We start from the raw sequence: 21,228 nt of genomic DNA on the forward strand, positions 1-21,228 counted from the left end.
ACATCAGCTTCACGTATAATATAAAAAATTTACTAAAGATGCAAAAAAATAAAAAATAAAAAACAAAAAAATTGGATTTTTTTTTAGTCTTTAGTGAATTTTTTTTTCAAATTTATTCATAAATATTATTACATTTTAGTAAACTTTTTTTATTTTTTTAGCTAAATTTATTTATTTTTAGGTGCATCTATAGTGTAATAATGTTTATGAGTAAATATGAAAAAAAAAATAATTACTAAAGATTGAAAAAAAAAATTAATTTTTTTTATTTTTATTTTTCATTTTTTGTATTTTTAGTGAATTTTTTACATTACATAAAGCTGATGTGTTGGTGATGTGACAGATTCTATTAATTTTTTGAATGGAAGTTAGTCTAGAAGTAAAGCGAGAAGAATTGCAAATATGAAAGGCCAAAGTAAGAAAAATTTCGAACATGAAGGGTCAAAGTGAGAAAAATCAAACTTAAAAGGTTAAAGTATGAATGATTGCAAACATGAAAGGCCAAAGTGAAAAAAAAAAATTAAACTTAAAAGGTCAAAATGAGAAATAGGTGAAACTTTAAGAGGGCAAAGTGTAATTTACCCTAAAATTAACTATTTGATTTTGTTATAAAAGTCAACCTTAGAGTTTTTTTGGGTATAATTTCTCCTATTCTTTTTCTTTTTATTCTGTTGGGTGGAAGACAAATTGGATGAGAAGCTCCAGTGCCAGCGATGCAGACGATATTTTTGAATTTTGGGACAAAGTGCTGTGTGGTTCCTAATCCACCTAAAACACTTCGATTTTATTTTAGAGCTTTAATTCATAGACTCGTGTCCATTAATACCAATTTCTTTGCACGCCAAGTCCTAACATCCAGTCAAATAGGCTTACTTAAATCAAACCAAACCAAACAGGCCGTGGAGATTATATAAGAAAACGACAGAAAGATGGCCTTGTTTGGTTTGTTTTTCAGAAAAAATTTTCTATAAACAAATTTTCAAAAGTAATTAAACCAAACAAATTTTTTCAAAAAAAATCTCAAAATTTTGTTTGGTTACCTACTTTTCAAAATCACTCTTTCTCTCATACACATCAAATCAATCATTTTTTTAAAAATTCTCTCCTCAAAACAATTTTTCAAAACTATTTCTGAAAAAAGACAAACCAAATAAGTTTTCGTACTTTTTATCCCAAAAATTACTCTACAAACACAAACCAAACACATTTTTTTTTTTTTACTTTATATATATATATATATAACCCCAAAATTTTCAAAATTTATGAGCGAGCGAGCGAGCAGCTCGTTTCAATTTGTAATTGGAAAATTACCCAATTTTCTAGGGCTGATGATTTCTTGACATAGGTGGAGCCTTCAATCCAACTGGTCCAGTTGGTTTGTAGACCAATTAACAATTTCATTTTTGAGTGGCGATCTATAAATTCAGTATAAGTCATTTCTGAGCCTTGCAGCTTGCCTTGATCCTAGATTGGGATAATCTCCCTTTCACTTAAACATTTTAATATCAAAAAAAAAAAAAATTTATTGTAAAATAAATTTAATTATTTAATCTTGTTTCATGTTTTAAAAATTTATTTGAAATTGATTTATATATAATCAAGTTCAACTAAATATAGGAAAAAATTATTCAGTTTTCATGTTAAATTTAAACGATTTACTACTGGGCTCACTTAATTATATACAATATAAAAAAATTATAAGTCAGCTGAATTAAGGTTGATTAAAATTTATTTGAGATTAGTTAGCCGAATTAATGCAAAAAAAAAATAATTGTAAAGTGGTAAAAAAAAATCCAAAAAAAAAGAAAAGAGAATGAATATAAAGAAAAGTTTTGACCATTAAAATAGTTGAGATTCACTTTACTTGCAGTCATCATAGGTGTTATTGAAAATTTCAATTTATTTATGATTTAATATAAAAAAATAAAAAAGAAGAAAATTAGCCACGTTCACCTCACGCTCCACGATTCATCATGAAAATTATAGCAAATTCAACATTTGCTACTAATGAATGCTAAAAATTAGAATAATGTTCTTATCATACACGTGGAATATATATATATATATATATAATAAATTCATATTAAGGTCATTTTTGGCAATTAGTTAAAATAGACAAAAAGTCAATACAAAAAAATCAACTCATTTTCATTATTTTTTTACACGTCTTTTTGTAAATAAAAAATAAAAAATAAATTACTAAAAGATCAATTTAAAGAAAACAAGGTTAATGCAAGGTGATGATGTGGTGTCACACTTTTCTTAAACATGCATAGGCAGCAATGGAAAAGAAAAGACGGAGACTTTTGAGTGTTTGGAAGATAAAATTAGTCTTTGGCACCACATTTTAGAAAATGTGCATTTGGAGGACGAACTTGACTGCTCAACAGCTCAACTTAAATTAATGAAGCGTTATTTTAAAAACTTGATTAAAAGTTAATTTTTTAATTTTTCTTTTATAAAATGTATATAAAAAAATAAAGAGATAGTATAATTTAAAATAGATTAAAAGTCAGTTTGACTTTTAACTAAATTTTCAAATTAGGCTTGAATTATTAAGGACTTGAACCAAAAATAAAAATAAAAATAAAAAGAAAGGTTGGTATTATGGGTGGGGATTTTTATTTATTTTATTTATTTATTTGGATAAGGGATAAATTACAATTATCACAAAAAGTTACATCTAATTATGAAGAAAATTCAATAGGACCATAATGTTGTGTTTGATTAGTAGAATTAATGGCGGGACTAATAATTTATAAGATTAGTATATGATTAGTTGCCTAACTGGGTTAATAGGATAAATAATATCTCCATATCCATGTTTGTTTTGTAATGGATATAAAAATATATAATCTCAATAATATGTTTGTTTTGCATTATTTATTGTATGATTAAAAAAATAATAATTTTGTTAGATAAAATATGGATAAATTACACTGACACCCCCTGAGATTTCTGAATACAGATCCCCCATCTTATTTGAAAAATTACACTTACCCTCCTGTTAGATTAAATTGACATATTTGTCCCTTAGCCTTTCTACATATAAAATAATAAAATAATACTGATATTTTGTTCATGTCATTTAAACAGAAATAACAATCATATTCTTTGGTTTAACTCATACAAAAAATTGAATTTCTTTCTTTGTTTTACTAATTTTTTTAATATTTTAAGCATTTTTTTTTTTTTACTTTTTTAGATACAAGTAATCTAGATATACTTAAAAAGTATAATATTTTGTGATTTTTTTTAAATTCAACAAATACAAAAAAATCAGTAATACTGAAATAAGTGTAAATGACGGTATTTGGTAATATTGTAATAAATGTGGGTGAATAGGTGAGAAAGAAAAATGATGGTGGAAATAAAAATGAAAAATTTCATTCATATATAAAAATTTATACAAAAAATATCATAAAAATATTATTATAGTGATGTTGTAAATATAAATCATGTTTATGATATTTTGTTTTAAAGTGAAAGGTCACCATTAAGTTATATTATTGTGTTTAGGTACCAGGGACAATTTGTAATGAGATTACAAATCTCAGGGAAGAAAATATAATTTTTCAAACGTGAGGAAAGAATTTATATTAAATATAAATCTCAGGGGATGTCAGTGTAATTTAGCCATAAAATATCTGTCATAATTTAATTTAGATAACAGAAATAGTATCAAACACTAGAATATAAATCTTACAAATTAATAAACTTAATCTTATATTTTAATCTATCATATTAAACAGATCATAAATATATAATAAATTTAATAAATACGAGAAAAAAAAATTTAAAACAAGCTAACTCAGTGGTTGGCAAGAGAGTAACAAACAAAATCTTTCAAAAGTGAGGGTTGGAAGACAATTATTAGAGACGGATGATACAATTTGAGATGGACAAAAATAAATAAAATATTTTATTATATTATTATTTATATATATTTTTTTTGTAAAATATTAAATAATTAATTAAAATAATCTATTTCTAAACCCGCAATGTAACATTTGATATTAAGCCTTCGTTTGGGATGTTAGACTTTTTGATTTTTTGGTTATTTTAGTTAAAAAAAACGAAATAGGTTTTTTAGTCCAATAAGACAAAATATCACATCACATTCAAATCATAATCATTTTATTTTTTCTCTCACAAAAGTAAAAAAAAATCAAAAAGTCTATTCCAAATAAAAATTTTTAATTCTAAATTAAAATAGCTAAAAAGTTAACCCATATTCTAAAAGAACCTAAAGATATGATGATTATGCAAAAAAATAAAAATAATAATAATAAGATGATGATGTGATGGTCCAACGGGGTAAGTTTTTTGGGTGGGTAGTCGAAGGGGGTAAGTTGCACAGCAACTTCATGGTTTTTTTTTTTTTTTTTTTTTTATTATTATTTTTAAACGCGAGAAATATCCATAGCAACGGGGTAACTTGCATGGCAACTTCATGTTGATTGTACATATTCTGATGATTTTAATATGTAATGAATGTTTCATGGATAAATTATAATTTGTCTTATTTATGTTTGGTTATTTTTTATTTTGATTTTGATTTTTTTTTGTTTTAACTCTTTATATTTTAATTTTTTTAATTTACTTTAAAAGTTAATTTATGTTTAAAATTAGACAAAAAATAATACATTAATAATCACTTAGTATAGAAATATTTTATTATACATAATTCATACCTCTAAACAAATCTAAATTTCAATATAGTAATAATTTGCTTTTTATGTTATGTCGTTAGCGTAATATTTTATATATAATTTTGAATAGAAATTAATATTAAGTATAAATTGAGAAAATTTTAAAACATAAAAAATCAAAAAAATTAAAAATCAAAGTAAAAAAATTACCAAATGTAAAAGAACAAAATGTAATTTATCCAATGTTTCGGGTTATATGTGATTTGTACCTACCAAATAAGCGTGTGGGTCCTAACCGTGATTTACCCGATTTCCGATCACCGACTATATGGTAAATTCATTCTCAAGTAACCCAAAATAAAAAGTACAATTCATCCTAAAATTAATAATTTGCTAATAATATCCAGAGTATTAATTGGTTGGAGTCACCACATTAATTTTCATTCAAATAATTTATGATTAGTCAAAAAAATTAATTAATGAGCAATGCTATGATTATTACAAAAATTATCAAAGACTCACATGATATAAGTCGCACACGGGTATTAGTTTCATATTTATATAAGCATTTGATAAAAATTTGAGATCTAATTAAATGTGAGATCCATCATCTCACTTTGTTAACAAGATGAAAACATATATAAATCTCTTATTTCATTTTTTATTATTCCAAAATATTAATTTATTTTCAAAAATCAAACACTAAAATAATTTGAATTTCCTATTTTTTTCCTCCTTTCAAATTTATTAACATTATTTGAAGTATAATAATTACACTAATATTATCAAACAATCCTTCATTTATTTATTACGTGAAGGTATCCTGACCAAAAAAAAAAAAAAAAAAAATTGTATGGCATTTTCCTGCACCCAACTTCAAAAGCTATCACAAGAAATGAAATTTTTAACACAAAAATTTGAGTTCGTCTGGAAAAATCAATATGTAATCCTATAATAATATCATATGATATTCTCAACGTAACCCCTTTAATAGATAAATATGTTTAGAACAAACTCAAGAGACGATAGATCTTAATAATTAAATTTAATTCCCATAAAATCTTATTAAAAATAAATCATAATAAAATCATCGCTAAAAATAATTTTGTGATAATTTTTGCATGTCGCTAAAAATTAATAATTAGTAACTTTTTTTTATGACGATTTTTATAAATTGTTACTAAAACTTATAATTAGTGACGTTTTTCTGTGATGATTTTTTTAAACTATCATTGAAAGTTAAAAATTAGCTACTTTTTGTGGCAATTTTTTTAAACTGTCGCTAAAACTTATAATTAGTGACATTTTTATGATAATTTTGAAAATTAATAATTAGTGACTTTTTTTTAATAATGTTTAATGAAAAACATTATTAATTCTTACCGGTCCTATTGAATAATAAGTTCACCCATTAGGAGATACACGTAACTCTCCCAAACTAAATAGATCACCACATAACTCTTAATTACTTAAATAAATGGATTAATATTTTTAACTTATAATTTTTTTCTTATATTTCGCTATCTCCAATCATTTATCAAATGTTTCATCAAATTTAAAATTGATGACAAACATATTAAAACTCAGCTATAATGCTTTCATCAAATTGATATCAAATGAAAGGAGAACCAAATCTTTCATCAAATCAAATGAGCTTTTATCCATCATCAAATTTTGTAGGTAGTTGTCACGTTCGCTTCGACGTCCTCCTGGATAATCAAGTTTTCTTTATTTGAATGTCAATTTTTACTTATGACTGGACGTCCTCCCGAACATTTTCTGAACAACTGGACTTGTATCAAGATTTGCTAAAAGTTTTAAATTTACCATTAGAGTATATTATATCAAATCATTTTTTTCATTAAATTTTTACTTAAATTTGATAAAAATTTTAATGCAACTTTAAAGATGCTCTTACATGTTTTGTGTGAAAAATTTATCATCTCATAGTCTTCCACAAATGGAGCGGTGTGAACAGAACAACAAATTTATTTAGCTTGTTTGGTTTCGTTTATCTGAAAATAGTTTTCAGAAAATTGTACCTTCTTATTTTTCATATTTTTTAGTTTTTACTGAATTTTTTTAATATTGTAAGCACTTTTTTTTTAATTTTTAGACACACTTAACATAATTACGCATAAAAAGTATAATTTTTGTCAAAAAAAATTTTAAAAATTCAATAAATACCAAAAATACAAAAAAAAAAATGAAGATTTAATATATTTTTCGTATTTTTATGTATTTGTTAATTTTTTAAAATATTTTTTCATAATTGTTTTACTTTTTAGATACATCTAAATAAGGTGCATCTAAAAAAAGTAAAAAAAATGCTTAAAATTTTAAAAATATTCACTAAAAACAAAAAATCACAAAAAAACAAAAAATTCAATTTTTAAAAAACTTAATCCAAAAAATTCAAACCAAACACACTGATTAATATTTATTAGGAGGCTGCATATGAAAGAAAAGGGATGCTTTTCTCTAGTTTATTGTGTAAATTAGATTATATTGTTGCGTCTGTGGGTTCATTATGGATCTCATTTTAATAATTCGAACCGTTTAATATGTAAAGTTCGTCGAGCATTTTATTTTTGCGAAAAATTACGTTAATCAGATATCGGTAGTCCTTTAATCAAAACACATTTTTGTTAATAATTTATTTTTGAAATCATACTTACCATTGACAAAAAATATATTTCGATTAAGGGGTTATTGATATTCGATCAACTTAATTTTTTACAGATATAAAATACTTGAAAAGTTTTACACATTAAATAATTTAAATTATCAAAATAAAATTTGTAATAAGCCTCACGAGTCTAACAATATGCTCCAATTCACATAATAAATCATAAAAAAATGTCTTTTTTCATCTCTCAGAATCATCAAAACGACACCCGTAATGGTCGTGGACCTAACAGTAGAGAAACCACCCAAAAATAACAATAAATGGCTTTTGGAGTGAGAACACAATTAAAGTAGGAAACATAATGTAATCTCTCTTCAAATTCCAATTCTCACAGCAAAAATGGCAGTCTCATCAGTCACCTTCCCTCCAAGCCTTCCACAAAACTGGTAACTAAAAGCAAGATCCTCATTTATTTTTACACACTTTCACCCTCGTACCTTTTCTCTGCTACTTTTTACAGAGAAAAGCAAAATCATGATGATGATCTTCAATTGCAAACACACCCATCATTTCTCGCCAATCCCAAAACCCCAACATCAAACATGCTTGTTTGTGTTTTTATTATTGTTCATCAATCTCTTCTCATTGAATATCTCCGATCCCCGAATCTACGAAGCCGGTCTGTTCTGCGGCACCACTACGCCGCCGCAAAACACCAGCTACATCCCAAACTTCGTCCAAGAAATGGAAGTTCTCTCCGAACTAGTCACCGCCAACAATTCAGGCCACCACTTTGTAAACTCAACAGTACCCATTTACGGCCTCGCCCAATGCCACCGTGACCTCTCTCACACCGACTGTCTCCTCTGCTACGCCGTCAGTCGCACCAGGCTCCCCCACTGCCTCCCCGCCGTTTCCGCCAGAATCTACCTCGATGGTTGCTTCTTAAGATACGATACATACAATTTCTTCAATGAAAGTGTTGACCCAGTTCGAGATAAGGTGAATTGTAGCAGTTCTGAATCGATTGTTGAAGCGACGTGGGTTGAATTCAAGAGCAGTGTGAGTGAATTGGTTGTGAATTTGACGAGTATTGCGGTGGAGAATGGTGGGTTTGCTGTTGGGGAAGTGAAGGGAGTGTTTGGTTTGGCGCAGTGTTGGAATACTTTGAGTAGAGATGGGTGTAGAGAGTGCTTGGAGAAGGCGGCGAATGAGTTGAGAGGGTGCGTGCCGAGTAGTGAAGGGAGAGGATTGAATGCTGGATGTTATTTGAGGTATTCGACTACTAAGTTCTTCGATGTTGGGAATCAAAATTTGAAGCATGGTTCTGGTAAGTCCTCCCTCTGTCTATTGGATGAGTCAATTGTTGTTGGATTCTTGTATTTGAATGTGTTTTTGCCACAATTGAAGTAAAATTGCTTTGAAAATTCCCTGTCATTTTGGCCTATACTTCTTTTTTCTTGTACATGTGTTCTGTTTTTTGAAGTTCTAGTGTTCTTGATCATGTAAGAACCTGCAGAGTTTTTTATTGGTTGAATAAAGAACTTGCAGAGTTAATCTTAGGATTAGTATTTTTTTTATTTTTTTTTTGTATTTGCAAGTGTTTTTGCTACAATTAATGGAGGTAAAATTGATTTTCAGTTTATGTGTGTTTTTTTATCGTGATTTTGATCTTATACCTCTTTTTTCTTTTTTCTTTTTATGGGTGTTCTGTTTTTTGAAGTTATAGTGGTGTGTTTGTGAAATCTATTGCTTGATTACAGTGAGGTATTCAACCAAACAGTTCTCCAATAAATTGTAGTAATGGAGTTGATCTTAGGATTAGTATACTGTCTTGTATTTGCAAGTGTTTTGGACGAAATTGAGGTATGATTGTTTGGAAAATTCGATTGCAGATTGCTTTATTTTATTTTTCTGGTTTGCATTATTCATTTCTTTAGAATTTTGTCAAATTTCACTATCTGAATGCGTATCACAATTTTCTTCCTTCTACCTTTTTCACCCACCTTTTCCATTGTCAGCACCCTCTTTTTCAATCTATGGTGGCTTTGAGGATTTTTTTTTTCTTCTCTCTCTTTTGTCCTCAATATTTTATAACTTGGTAATGTGACATTAGGTAATCCACTGTCAGCATCATTTTAATTTAATTGCTCAGTGTAAACATAATTTAATATCTTTCTTTTGTTATACTAATTTTTTATTGTTTTTCTCAGGGGCCTCAAAAGAAGGGGTCATTGTAGCTATTGCTTTGGCAGTGACAGCCTTCTTGATGTTCTCATTATTTGCTTGTTATGCATGCTATCTGAGATTATCAAAGCGGAAACAAGGTATAATCATATGAAAATCCAAAGAGTACCAATAATCTAAAATAAAAACAAATTTCTAAATTTTAACACAAATTTTTTTTTTTTGGCTTGCATTTACACAGAACGCGACAATCTGGGACAGGTTTTAATTTCATTTAACAGGTCGAGCTTGAATTTCAAATACGAAACGCTCGAGAAGGCAACGGATTACTTCAATTCATCGAGGAAAATAGGGCAAGGTGGAGCGGGCTCTGTGTTCAAGGGTACACTCCCTAATGGTGAAACTGTAGCGGTTAAGAGATTGTTTTTCAGTACTAAGCAATGGGTAGATGAGTTCTTCAATGAGGTCAACTTGATCAGCGGGATTCAACACAAGAACCTTGTGAAGCTCTTGGGTTGCAGCATTGAAGGCCCAGAAAGCCTCTTGGTTTACGAGTACGTCCCAAACAAGAGCCTCGATCAGTTCCTCTTTGGTAATCATTTCTGCTTTCTATGTTTTCAAAATTTCCGATTTTCATCAAAATTTTGATCTGAATCATTTTTGTTTGTTTTGTCCAGATAAGGACAAGGTTCAAAGCCTAAATTGGAAGCAGAGGCTTGATATAATAGTTGGATCGGCTGAGGGCCTTTCGTATCTTCATGGTGGGACTGAAACAAGAATAATCCACAGGGACATTAAGAGCAGCAATGTCCTACTCGATGAGAATCTTGCTCCAAAGATTGCGGATTTCGGCCTTGCTCGGTGTTTTGCTGCTGATAAGTCTCATCTTAGCACTGGAATTGCAGGAACACTGTATGCTCTTTTATCCCACTTCTTTCCATGTGGTTGCATAGAAAGCAAAAAAAATTGAAATAAATCCATTTTTTTTATAACATTTAGCACTGAAAAATTAACAAAAAAAACATGTCTAGTATTTGATAATTGGCTCACCCACATCATTTAGTCTTAATACTTTTTTCCCCCAAGTTATTTTTGGTAAACAACAATGCATCTCTTTTGTCATTGCAGAGGCTATATGGCTCCTGAATATCTTGTTCGAGGACAGCTCACAGAGAAAGCAGATGTTTATAGCTTCGGAGTACTAATTCTTGAGATTGTTTGTGGTAGAAAGAATAATGCCTTCATTGAGGACTCTTGTTCACTCACGCAAACAGTAAGACTTGAACCCCCTCATGCATAAATTTTACCCCAAATTTGAATTGACCAATCTTATATTTTTTGAAAATGTGAGAATTTCTGATTTTGGCTCCTTAGGTTTGGAAATTTTACAAGACAAACAGATTGGCCGAGGCTGTTGACCCTCGGTTGAAAAACGTTTTTCCAGCAGAAGACGCATCCCGTGTACTTCAAGTTGGACTTCTATGCACACAGGCTTCAGTTTCTCTCCGACCATCAATGGATGAAGTGGTTCACATGCTAATTCACAGCGACTTTGAAATTCCAGTGCCTAATCAACCTCCTTTTCTTAATGCTAGCGCGCTTGACCCTCGCAGCTCTACTAGATCATACAGCATAAATAGTTTAATGTCCAATGCCTTGACAAAAATTGAAGTGTCGTATAACTCTTCTGAGTCCTCAAGTATGCTGAGTTTAGATATGGGCCATCGCAAAGTAAGGAATTGACGCTGAAGTAAATTCAATCACTATGTTCAAGAATGTCCATCCAAACACATCATCAGATGGTTAATGGAGCCGAACCCGGGTTTTTGAATTTGAAGTTTTTGAGGGAAGGCTTTCATGTTTTGATTGGAGCTGGAAAAACAAAGACAGCCAATTTTGCTGAGTGGTGGAACTTTGGGATACCTTTTGTTTGGTTTCAGTTTTGTGAATTCAATTTTTTAGAAATTGGAGATATTTGTTTTTGGTATTTTTTTTATTTTTAGTGAATATTTTTAATTTTTTAAACAATTTTTTTACTTTTTTAGATGCATCTTACTTAAATGTATCTAAATAGTAAAATTTTTGTGAATAAATATTTTTAAAAAATTAATAAATACATAAAAGTATGAAAAATGTACTAAATTTTCTTTTCTTTCTTCTTTTGTATTTTTGGTATTTAGTAAATTTTTTAAAGATTTTTTCACAAATATTATTTAAGTTTATTTATGTTAGGTGCGTCTAAAAATTTTAAAATTGCTTAAAATATTAAAAAAAAAAACCTAAAAATCAAAACCAAATAAACTGTTTAATTCTACAATGTCCGAAAAGTTATTTTGAAATTTTACCACATCAACCCGTGGCTTTTTTGGGGTAAAATTTCAGGATAATTTTTCAGGTAATGTAGAATTTTTATTATATTTGCTTTAGTTTTCTTTTTTTAGGTGAGGAAAGGTGGTAGTGATGGCCATCCTCTTTTGGGGTCTTGATTGACTTTTTTATGGTTCATGTTGAAATGGTCCCAATTGCCACCTAGCCCTCAAATGTTAGGTGACTTGGGGGGTGTGATTCAATTTATTTATTCTTTGTATATTTCTGGGGATTTTAGTGGGAGTAGCTTTCATGTGAATTATTTATCATAAATTGTCCATTAATGTTATCAACTTTCCCCTTACTTTGATGGTATCCATCGTTGTCATATGAAGTGGTGGCAATTCTTATCCCTTTTTAATTTAATTTGGTAACTATAATCATCTCATTAAATTGAATAAGATTAGTATATCTTTGATGGTCATGTTCTTTTTTTTTTTTTTTAAAGCAAATAATGAATTGATCAGCATAAATGTGAGGCTAAAGATTCAGTCTCTCAGTTTTAATGCATTCTTAATCATACGATTTTAGAATTTTAAAATATGATAGTTTTGAGATATGATCATAGATGTATTAAGAAAAAAGAAGAAATATAAATAAAATGATTAGTAAATGGGTAGCTATCTTTCATTAGTAAATGATTAATATGACAACCCAACAATACTAGCCACGTGGTAATGCAATTTTGTTGCCACAAATTACCTGTCCATGTATGTTTGTTATGCTACATTAATTTCAAAAATGATATTTGTGACATCTTATGTGATAAAATAAATTTCATGTTTTCAAGTGTAGATATGATAAATTATATACACATAGATTACATAAAAAAAAAAAAAAAAAATCTTTTTTTCCGTCAGTCACGAATTCTACGTACGTCAAACTCCGAAACTGCTCCAGAACGGCATTCCATGCAATCAGAACTCATATTTGTTAAAATTTCCTCATATTAGTCACCTCCAAAACTTTCTGAGAATCAAGCTTTTTCTGATTTTACTTGGGAAAATGGATGTTGAAAAATATGTACATCTAAACAGCCAGCATTTCAGACTTCAGTAGTTCTAAAACCCCATATATCTCTGCTGATTCAGAGTGTTTTCCATCATGAGAATAAAAAAGATGGATTTGATTCCTCAACTCAACCCAGCTACAACCACCACTTTTCCTCAAACCCTTCTCCTTCATTAAATTTCTAGTATTCGAAACATCGACCCATCTACCAGCTGAAGCATAAATATTTGACAACAAAACATACCCACCGGATTTCTTCTCCGCCAGTTCCCAGAGCTTCTTAGCCGTCCTTTCTGCTATCCCCTCCTCCATATGTGTACTACAACCACTTAATAAAGCCGACCAGGTGTTACCGTCCGGTTCAAATGGCATGCTTGCGATCAACTGTTCAGCCTCAGAAAGACGTCCTGATCTAGACAGCATATCCACCAAGCAGGTGTAGTGTCTGCTGTTTGGCTTTATACCATGAGCCTTCTCCATGGAATTGAAGTACCAAAGTCCTTTATCAACTAACCCACAATGCGAACAAGCAAATAAAACTGCTGAAAGAATGAGCTCATTGGGTATAAGAGATGCAGTCCTCTCCATTTCTTCAAACAGAACAAGTGATTCCTCCGCAAAACCATTTTCTGCAAGTCCTTGAATCATAGCAGTCCAAGAAATCTCATTCTTCTCGGGCATTCTATTGAAGACCTTCTTAGAGCTCTCAATATCCCCAGATTTTGCATACATATCAGTAAGTGCAGTTCCTACAAAAACATCATACTGAAGCCCGAACTTAAAAATTTTGCCGTGGAGATTCCTGCCTTTCTCTAATGAGGCCATGTTTGCACAAGCACATAGAATGCTCGAGAATGTAGATTTGTTTGGTGTTTCCCCGGACAAAAGCATCTGATTGAATACTTCAAATACCTTATCACACTGTTCATTTTCTAAGTAACCAGCAATCATAGTGTTCCAGGAGACATTATCTTTCTTGGGCATCAGGTCAAACACCTTCTTAGCTTTTTCTAATTGACCATTCAGACTATATCCACTCACCATGGAGTTCCAACAAACAACATTCTTTTTCAAAACCAAGTCGAACACTAACTGTGCATCTTCAGTTTTTCCACATCTACAATATAAGTCAATAAATGAGCTACTAATGAAGACATATTTCTCAATCCCGATTTTTGAAACATGTCCATGGATATTCATCCCTGCTTGCAAAGCCTTCAGGTTAGCCAATGCACTTATAATGCTAGGAAAGCACGATATGTTTGGGGTATACCCTTCTTGAAGCATCCGGTGGAACAGTTCCACTGCCTCTTCGGCATTACCACTCTGACTGTATCTCGCAATCATTGCACTCCAAGTAACTTCGTTTCTTTCAGGCATCTCATCAAAGATCCGGCGTGCTTCTCTCAGGTCTCCCATCTCAACGTACATATCCATGATTGCAGTCCACGAAACAACATCTCTCTTTTCCATTCGATCAAAAATTCTCTGAGCCAAATCTATTTCACCTAACCTCAAACTTAATGTAACCAAAGAATTAGAAACTGAGACATTGTGTTCAAAGCCAGCTTTAACAATCAACCCCAAAACACTCATTCCCAACCAAAAATCACCCTTATTTGCAGAAGCTCTAACAACAGAAGTAAAAGTAACATCATTCGGCATAATCCCAGATTCAAGCATTTTCTGAAAAAGCTTCATTGCATCGAAATTAAGCCCATTTTGTACAAACCCACTAATTGCAGCAGTCCACGAAACCACATTATGAAATGGGTTTCTTTCAAAGTACCACATTGATTCTTTCACTCTTCCACATCTCAAGAAACCAGAAATCAACGCAGTCCACGAGACCTCATTCCTTTCAGGCATTTCGTCAAACAGCCTACGAGCTTCGTCCAAATTTCCCTGTTCAACATTGGCTGAAATCAAACAATTATGCGCAACAATATTAAACCCATTAAACTCCTTCATAAGCTGATCAACTTCCTTAGATTTCCGACTAATCAGGTAGAAAATGATCAATTTAATGGCTATATATCTCTCTGACGATGCACCCATTTTGATCAAATGGCCATGAAGGGCACTTCCATGAGTGATCAAGCCTTGCTTGGAGAAATTTTTCAAAAGAGAACAACTTGTTTCTATGTAAACATTGAAGCTTTTTCTTGGGTTTATAGCAAAGAGGGTTGTGAAGGCACTTTTCATGGTGTAAGAGGTAGTCAAGGTAGGTAGTTGGGGGGAAAATTGGCTCAAAATCGGTGGCTTGGTTTGTTAACATGTGGGAGAGAGAGAGAGAGAGAGAGAGAATTTACGGTGAATGTGAGATATACAAAGTATTGAAGAAAAGATCGCGGGAAGTGGGAGGCGCTGTGGCAAGAGAAGAAGCGTTGCCGTTGCGTTTTGTATCTTACGAACCCATGAGACCATCTGCAACCTTTTATTTTTTTTAAAAAAAAATTTAATCAAATTTAAATACAAATATGATTGTTTAATATTTGATAAAAGATTTGGTTTAACTTTAATTTACTGAAAATTTGGATATTCTCTTAATTTAATACAAGTTTGATGAAATAATTAGCTAAACTTTAACTCTTTATTCATCAAATTTAAATTTAATGTAACAAATTGAATTTTCTCTCTTTTTCACTTCTGTTTTTTCACTCAAATGTAGACTCAAAATGACCCAGGGATATATTTGCTTCATTTATTTAACAAATTAACACTCTTGAATATTATGGGATTTTTTTTTTAATTGAAAAAAAATTTGGGAAAGCTTCTAAATATATCTACCAAAATTTTCTCCATGCCCACATTTTTCATAAAATATATATATATATATATATATATATATATACATATATATTACATTTTACAAAACTGCAACTGTTGTAATGCATGCAGCAGGTGTATTAAGAAATTTAATGCATAAACTCAGAAATTAGATTGTGTTTACTGTTGTGTCATATCAAATGAATGAAGTTTTACTTAAGTGACGATTAGAGATGACCTACCCACCCAATTTTTTTAGACCCAAAAATTAAAAACAATAAATTGATAAAAATTAAAACTAGTTAAGGAGTGTTGATCCTATTAGTGCAAAACCCTATAGTGCGTGTAGTGCCCCAAAATGACGACTTCAAAAAAAATAAAGAATACTAATAATAATGCCTCATTTGGGAACAAACTTTTTTAATAACTTTTTGACTAAAATATAATGTAAAAAAAAAAACTAGTATGTTTAGAATAGCTTTTGATTTTTACGAAAGATGTGCAAAAAGTAGAAAAAAAAAAAAATCTTTGACTTTTTGATATAAATTGTTGGCTTTTTTATTTTTTTTATAATTTTTTTGACTTTTTAACTAAAATCACCATTTGCCAACGAGCCTACTAATGATAATAAATTAGTGTTTGAGTGAATAAGACTCTGGTATACCCCATAATAACCTGCATGTGGTAGCAAGGGCACGTTTGGTATCATTTTTTTTCTGTTCCCGAAAACACAAGGGGAAAAGAAAAACAAGAACAAGAACAAAAACTGATACGAAAAACTTATTTACCGAGTGAATGACCAGAAGGAAAAAGAGCGTAATCTCAAACACTCCGAGATATGGCTATCAAATATTCCCGTCACCTAACATTGTAATTTAGAGCTTGTATCTGACAGCAAATTAGAAAAAATAATATTTTCTTGCATGCACCTTCCATGGACTTAGTAAAACAATCTACCTGATGAAACACTTTTTTTAGTATTTTATTAATTTACAAAATTGATAGAAGTCAAAAAAAAAAAAAAAAAAACACTGAATGATGTAACTGAGATTAACATCTTGACTATAACTGAGATTAACAAAGCAATTTTCACTAGGTACCTCCATTTCTATCCCTGCAGAACTTTGTTCCTAAGTACGGAAAATGCTCCCTGGCATGGTGACCATGGCAATACCCACCAACTACCCAGAATTCCGATCAAAGTGAACTTCTGATCTTCTAATTCAACTCGTGCCAGGCAGAGAAATGTGTAGTCGTCAACTTCAACTTTCTTGGCATATAATGACTGCAGAACCAAACATATTACAAGTGGGCCAAAGTAACTACAGTAAAAGGTTGTTAATGCTGCACTTCATCTGTGGATAAACAGAAGACTAAAGCCTAAGGACACTGCAGACCAGGGAAAATTGCTAGGTCTCCTAGTGCTTCCAATAACTACAAATAAACTCCAGGTGCAAATAAAGGAGACTAATTTCACTTTTATCAGTTTCGACAGTCTTTTATCGGTTTCAACAGTAGAAAGCTCAATTGCATTGTAGAACTATTTGACAGATTGAACGATTTGCATCCAAAGCAAATATGTTTACATGACCAAAGGACATGCAACTAATTCAAAAGTCATCTAAATGAATAATAGAATAGACAACTGATTGCTTGTTGGCAATGGATGTACGAGTGACCAAAAAAGCCTGCTTCCTAAGGTTGAGGAAATGGGTAACCCATTAAGTGATATTCAGTTAAGGCTACTAGGGATTGGTTTGGCATCTAGCAGAGGTTCCAGGTGGAAATACTAGCATGTAGTCAAAACAGCAATCTGTGGTACTTAAAAGAATGACAATGACAATATACTGCTGCCAATTTAATCTTTAGTGAATAAGAAAATAATGTAAGAGTGAAATATAAGACAATGGCAATAACGAAATGATCAAGAAAGATAGAATCTCAATGAAATCTCCATGAAATCTCCAACAAGTTTTAAGACAATTATATATAACAAGAAGTGCAAGAGTGCTCACCTTAAATTTGTACAAGAAAGGGTGTTGGCGCATAAATTGACGCCGCAACTGCATGTTAGGAAAAACCATGTCAAACATTCATACGTGCACATAGGGCAATAACTTTGACTCCATACAAACAAATTTATTGTTCATGTTATAATAGAGAGATGGGTTCAGAAAATTGGTTTCTAGACAGTTCTCCGCATATTCTTGCTCCAAGAGATTAATTTCCAGTAATCCCAAGAATCCAGGATCTAGTCAGTTGTCAAATTTATAGCTCAAATGAGTTGTTCATAAACAAACTGACGCATGTGTAAATCTAAACCAATGATAAAGTGCACAATAACTATTCTTACATCCATACTCAGGCCTAATAGTCAACAATAAGACTTTAAATATTTACGATTCCATAATCAAACATGTATCATATAGAAATATGAATTTGGAAAGATGAAAAACTCAAAGCGACACTGGTTATGTAGCACATTGATTGGGCATGTGCGTCATACTAGAGTAGAGACCAGCCCGCTTTCTCAGTGTAACAAAACTGTAGCCAAACAATTTCAACCAAAATAAAAATTGCAGCCCCAAGCTACAGTTTTTTCATTCTACAAACATCCCCCAAGGGTTGTCCTACAGAGATCGTCTTTGTAGATCTCTATTTATCTTCCAAATCCTCATCTGTATTAACCCACTAGTATGGATAATAATGATAATGATAATTGTAGACATATTATATTATATTATATGTCCAGGAGTTCATGTTCTATAAAGCTTCTGAAGTCAGCCCAGTGTCCATCATATTACAATTTCCACATTTATGTTCATGTGATTATGGTTTATATTTCACAAAGTTTTGATGAGATCTGTCAAATTATGAATTCCATATCTGCAAAAATAAAATTTAAATGTTGCATTACCTGTTCAATAAACAGGTACACTGAGAAGGGGCTTGGCTTTGTACCAACAAGAATAAGAATAATTTTAGTTGCAAGAATGATAGGGTGATCCCAATTCATCATCACAGTTAAGAAGAGAAAAACAGGCAGCAACAATTTTCTAGCCAATGCCAAAAAATTGCGTGCATCTTCTTCTGCATCTGAAGCATTTGACAAGTCAAAATGATGATCATCACCCCAGACATCAAAACCTACATCATAAAAGATCACAATGTCAGACTTCTCCGAGAGGCAAGCACTACACACCCAAAAAAATCTTTAAAATTAACAATTGACCAGCACTCATTAAAATATTTTGGATCCATTGTGTGAGGAAACATGTTTGCCTCACCATCCATAGCATACGCAACACGTGGTCGAAGGAAGATCGATCCAAATACAACCGATGCACCAAATACACTCCCCATAACCAACTTCCTTCCTGATAGAATGCCATCATGGCAATATTGTTTAAGTAAACTGAGAAACAAACATTGTTTTAAAGAAGTAAAAGCAAAACTAGGCATGTAGTGCAACAAGAAGGTCATGCATTTCAACTTGAGTTCAACCACAGTTCAGGGAACTAATTAGTGATATGTGCAGACAAATGACACTACACTAGTATTAGCAGTAGTTATGATAATAACCATAATGCTAACAAGTCAAGAAATGAAAACAATTTTAGATTGCAAAGAAATTCTGGGGGTGAAAAATAATATAAACAAAAGTTCTAACATGTACCTGCACCATTCATCACATTGAGAGTACGGCTGATCAAGACAAACAAGTACCAAAACAGAAACATAGAAATCTGCCTGAAGGAAAAATATATATATATATATTTTCTTTGATGGACACATAAATTGAAAGCTCAACTTCTTCGATTAGGCTACGGCTGCGACGATGACCCCAATGATTTCTTAAAATAAATTGCAAGTTGATCAATATTTCCAAAAGAAGTATTATCAGGAGTTAGGTGAGATAATAAATGAATAAGAAATCCTGAAAGATAAAATGCACAGCAGCCGATTGAAATAAGCAAGGCAATACATTAGAATTGGAAGCTACTTGATTATGGCAGTCCATGAGGAAAGTAGTTTAAAAATATTATTAAATAAAGGAAGGGTCTGTTTCAAACACCATATAACCTAACAAAGTACCTTTGAAGTGAATCAGTAAAAGACTATTGGTTGAACTACATGAACCTTTCAAGTTTCAAGATAAAGAGAGACTTTTAGAAGACTTCTACGAGACCAATGTGCTCTAAATTATAAAATGCAGGAACAATTAGTACATATGTTCAGAACTAAACACTGCAGAAATGAAGACATTGGCAATCTTATGAATAAGACAAACAAGAACATATCCTTAAAACAGAAGAAAAACAAGGAATTCACCTAAGATGATTCAGTAATATGAAACCTGCACAAACACTTTTCTAAGAAGGTATTGTATCCATGTTGAACACCAACACTCGTTAGACACGCCCATACATGCCCTATTATCATTTTTATTTTTTAATACTCGGATACACTTAAACATACACAAAACGCATTACAAATTTGAAGAAAATATATTGGAATTGAATGATAAAAGAAAATTAAAATAAATTTCTTCAACTTATTAATTTAGGAATTAGTATCATGTTGCATTTTTATTCTTCGAATGAATGAAGTATTCATAATTTCATATGGATGACATATAACAAATATTTATAACTACATATTTTACATATTCCTTGCATACTTTCAATGTCATCTATCCATATCCGTATCCATTCTTCCTAGCCTATATGCCCTAATTAACAAGCCAAGGTCTCTGAAACAAAACAAGTAACATTATAGAATACACGATACATGTTTTTCAATTGATAAACTGATAGATTCATTTGTGTACATCCGCAGAATTTACAGCATATATAATTTTACAACTAACCTGGATTGCAGAAATTGTTCGCATAACATCTTTGTACATAAAATTTCCAGTGAGAGCTTCTTCGACAGTGATTCTGTAGCAGTACAGGTTCAAGGCCCTTTACACACGTCTTCAAAGGTTCAAATCTTCCATAAACTAAACCAGAGTAGTAAAGTAACCACAATCAAACACGCCAAACAACAACAAATTCATTTGAATTCAAAGCATTTAGAGAGAGAGACGGGAACGTACACGGGATTGTTGAACGAGAAAGGGATGATGATGAAGGAGAGGAGGAGAGTGAAGTGAGAGATGCCTTGATCGGGTGTAGAAACAACCTTACTGTAAGCGCCATTTGCATCTCTGTAGTTACTGCAACTGTACCATCCCCATCATCTTCTCCGAACAACAACAAACCCTTTGAGCTCGATGCCAATGGCGGCTTTCGGAGCTTGCAATTTCGAAACCCCCTTTTCCGTTGTTTCGTAGCCAAAAGGGATTGCTATCGTGTCTGGTGCAACGACGTCGGTTATGCCCGTTTCTTATTGGAGAAATTACAAGAAAGTGTGGTATGTATGACCAAAAATTATTTACAATAGATGGGGTGTGTAATTTTTGGTGCGGTTTTTTTTCCATAGAAAAAATTGCACTTTTATGTGTTTGTAATTATTTTTATTCTTTTATATTAATTTGTAATTTCCCTTTCTTATTTGTATGTTTTTATTTACATTTTTTATTTTTTTCAAATTTAAGGCCAAGTTTGA

General features: G+C 31.2%; 3 protein-coding genes across 4 annotated transcripts; 1 reads left to right on the forward strand and 2 right to left on the reverse strand.

Moving 5' to 3' along the window:
* The first annotated feature begins 7,560 nt into the window (after positions 1-7,560).
* Positions 7,561-11,601, forward strand: LOC114263962 (cysteine-rich receptor-like protein kinase 42). Its single transcript, XM_028204549.2, has 6 exons — positions 7,561-8,611; positions 9,495-9,608; positions 9,710-10,060; positions 10,146-10,380; positions 10,597-10,741; positions 10,843-11,601. The coding sequence occupies exons 1-6, from the start codon at positions 7,816-7,818 to the stop codon at positions 11,209-11,211; spliced, it is 2,010 nt and encodes a 669-aa protein (XP_028060350.2). The 5' UTR covers positions 7,561-7,815; the 3' UTR covers positions 11,212-11,601.
* Positions 11,602-12,568: 967 nt separating this feature from the next.
* Positions 12,569-16,853, reverse strand: LOC114263961 (pentatricopeptide repeat-containing protein At2g13600). Of its 2 annotated transcripts, XM_082900609.1 has the most exons (2): positions 16,716-16,853; positions 12,569-14,751 (listed from the first exon to the last, which is right to left on the reverse strand). In XM_082900609.1, the coding sequence occupies exons 1-2, from the start codon at positions 16,719-16,721 to the stop codon at positions 12,865-12,867; spliced, it is 1,893 nt and encodes a 630-aa protein (XP_082756735.1). In that variant the 5' UTR covers positions 16,722-16,853; the 3' UTR covers positions 12,569-12,864. The 2 variants fall into 2 exon arrangements, with proteins under 2 accessions (XP_082756735.1, XP_082756731.1); XM_082900605.1 differs by lacking the exon at positions 16,716-16,853 and having other exon boundaries at positions 12,569-15,187.
* LOC114263960 (uncharacterized) lies at positions 16,574-21,086 on the reverse strand. The gene is made up of 6 exons (XM_028204547.2): positions 20,717-21,086; positions 20,486-20,620; positions 18,903-18,992; positions 18,533-18,762; positions 17,631-17,678; positions 16,574-16,900 (listed from the first exon to the last, which is right to left on the reverse strand). The coding sequence occupies exons 1-6, from the start codon at positions 20,823-20,825 to the stop codon at positions 16,724-16,726; spliced, it is 789 nt and encodes a 262-aa protein (XP_028060348.2). The 5' UTR covers positions 20,826-21,086; the 3' UTR covers positions 16,574-16,723.
* Positions 21,087-21,228: the final 142 nt, after the last annotated feature.

The sequence above is a fragment of the Camellia sinensis genome, chromosome 1 (assembly GCF_055761805.1).
Source record: "Camellia sinensis isolate YWXY chromosome 1, ASM5576180v1, whole genome shotgun sequence".
In the NCBI taxonomy this organism is placed as follows: domain Eukaryota; kingdom Viridiplantae; phylum Streptophyta; class Magnoliopsida; order Ericales; family Theaceae; genus Camellia; species Camellia sinensis.

Bases quoted from the DNA above. Each gene is read 5' to 3' on its own strand.
- LOC114263960 (XM_028204547.2), bottom strand. From the start codon at position 20,825: ATGCAAATGGCGCTTACAGTAAGGTTGTTTCTACACCCGATCAAGGCA. The intron at 18,993-20,485 runs GTTAGTTGTAAA...GCATTCTATCAG, and splicing joins GAACAATTTCTGCAATCCAG to GAAGGAAGTTGGTTATGGGG. The intron at 18,763-18,902 runs GTGAGGCAAACA...TTTATGATGTAG, and splicing joins TGTTGCGTATGCTATGGATG to GTTTTGATGTCTGGGGTGAT.
- LOC114263961 (XM_082900605.1), bottom strand. From the start codon at position 15,051: ATGAAAAGTGCCTTCACAACCCTCTTTGCTATAAACCCAAGAAAAAGC.
- LOC114263962 (XM_028204549.2), top strand. From the start codon at position 7,816: ATGATGATGATCTTCAATTGCAAACACACCCATCATTTCTCGCCAATC. The intron at 9,609-9,709 runs GTATAATCATAT...GCATTTACACAG, and splicing joins ATTATCAAAGCGGAAACAAG to AACGCGACAATCTGGGACAG. The intron at 10,742-10,842 runs GTAAGACTTGAA...TTGGCTCCTTAG, and splicing joins CTTGTTCACTCACGCAAACA to GTTTGGAAATTTTACAAGAC.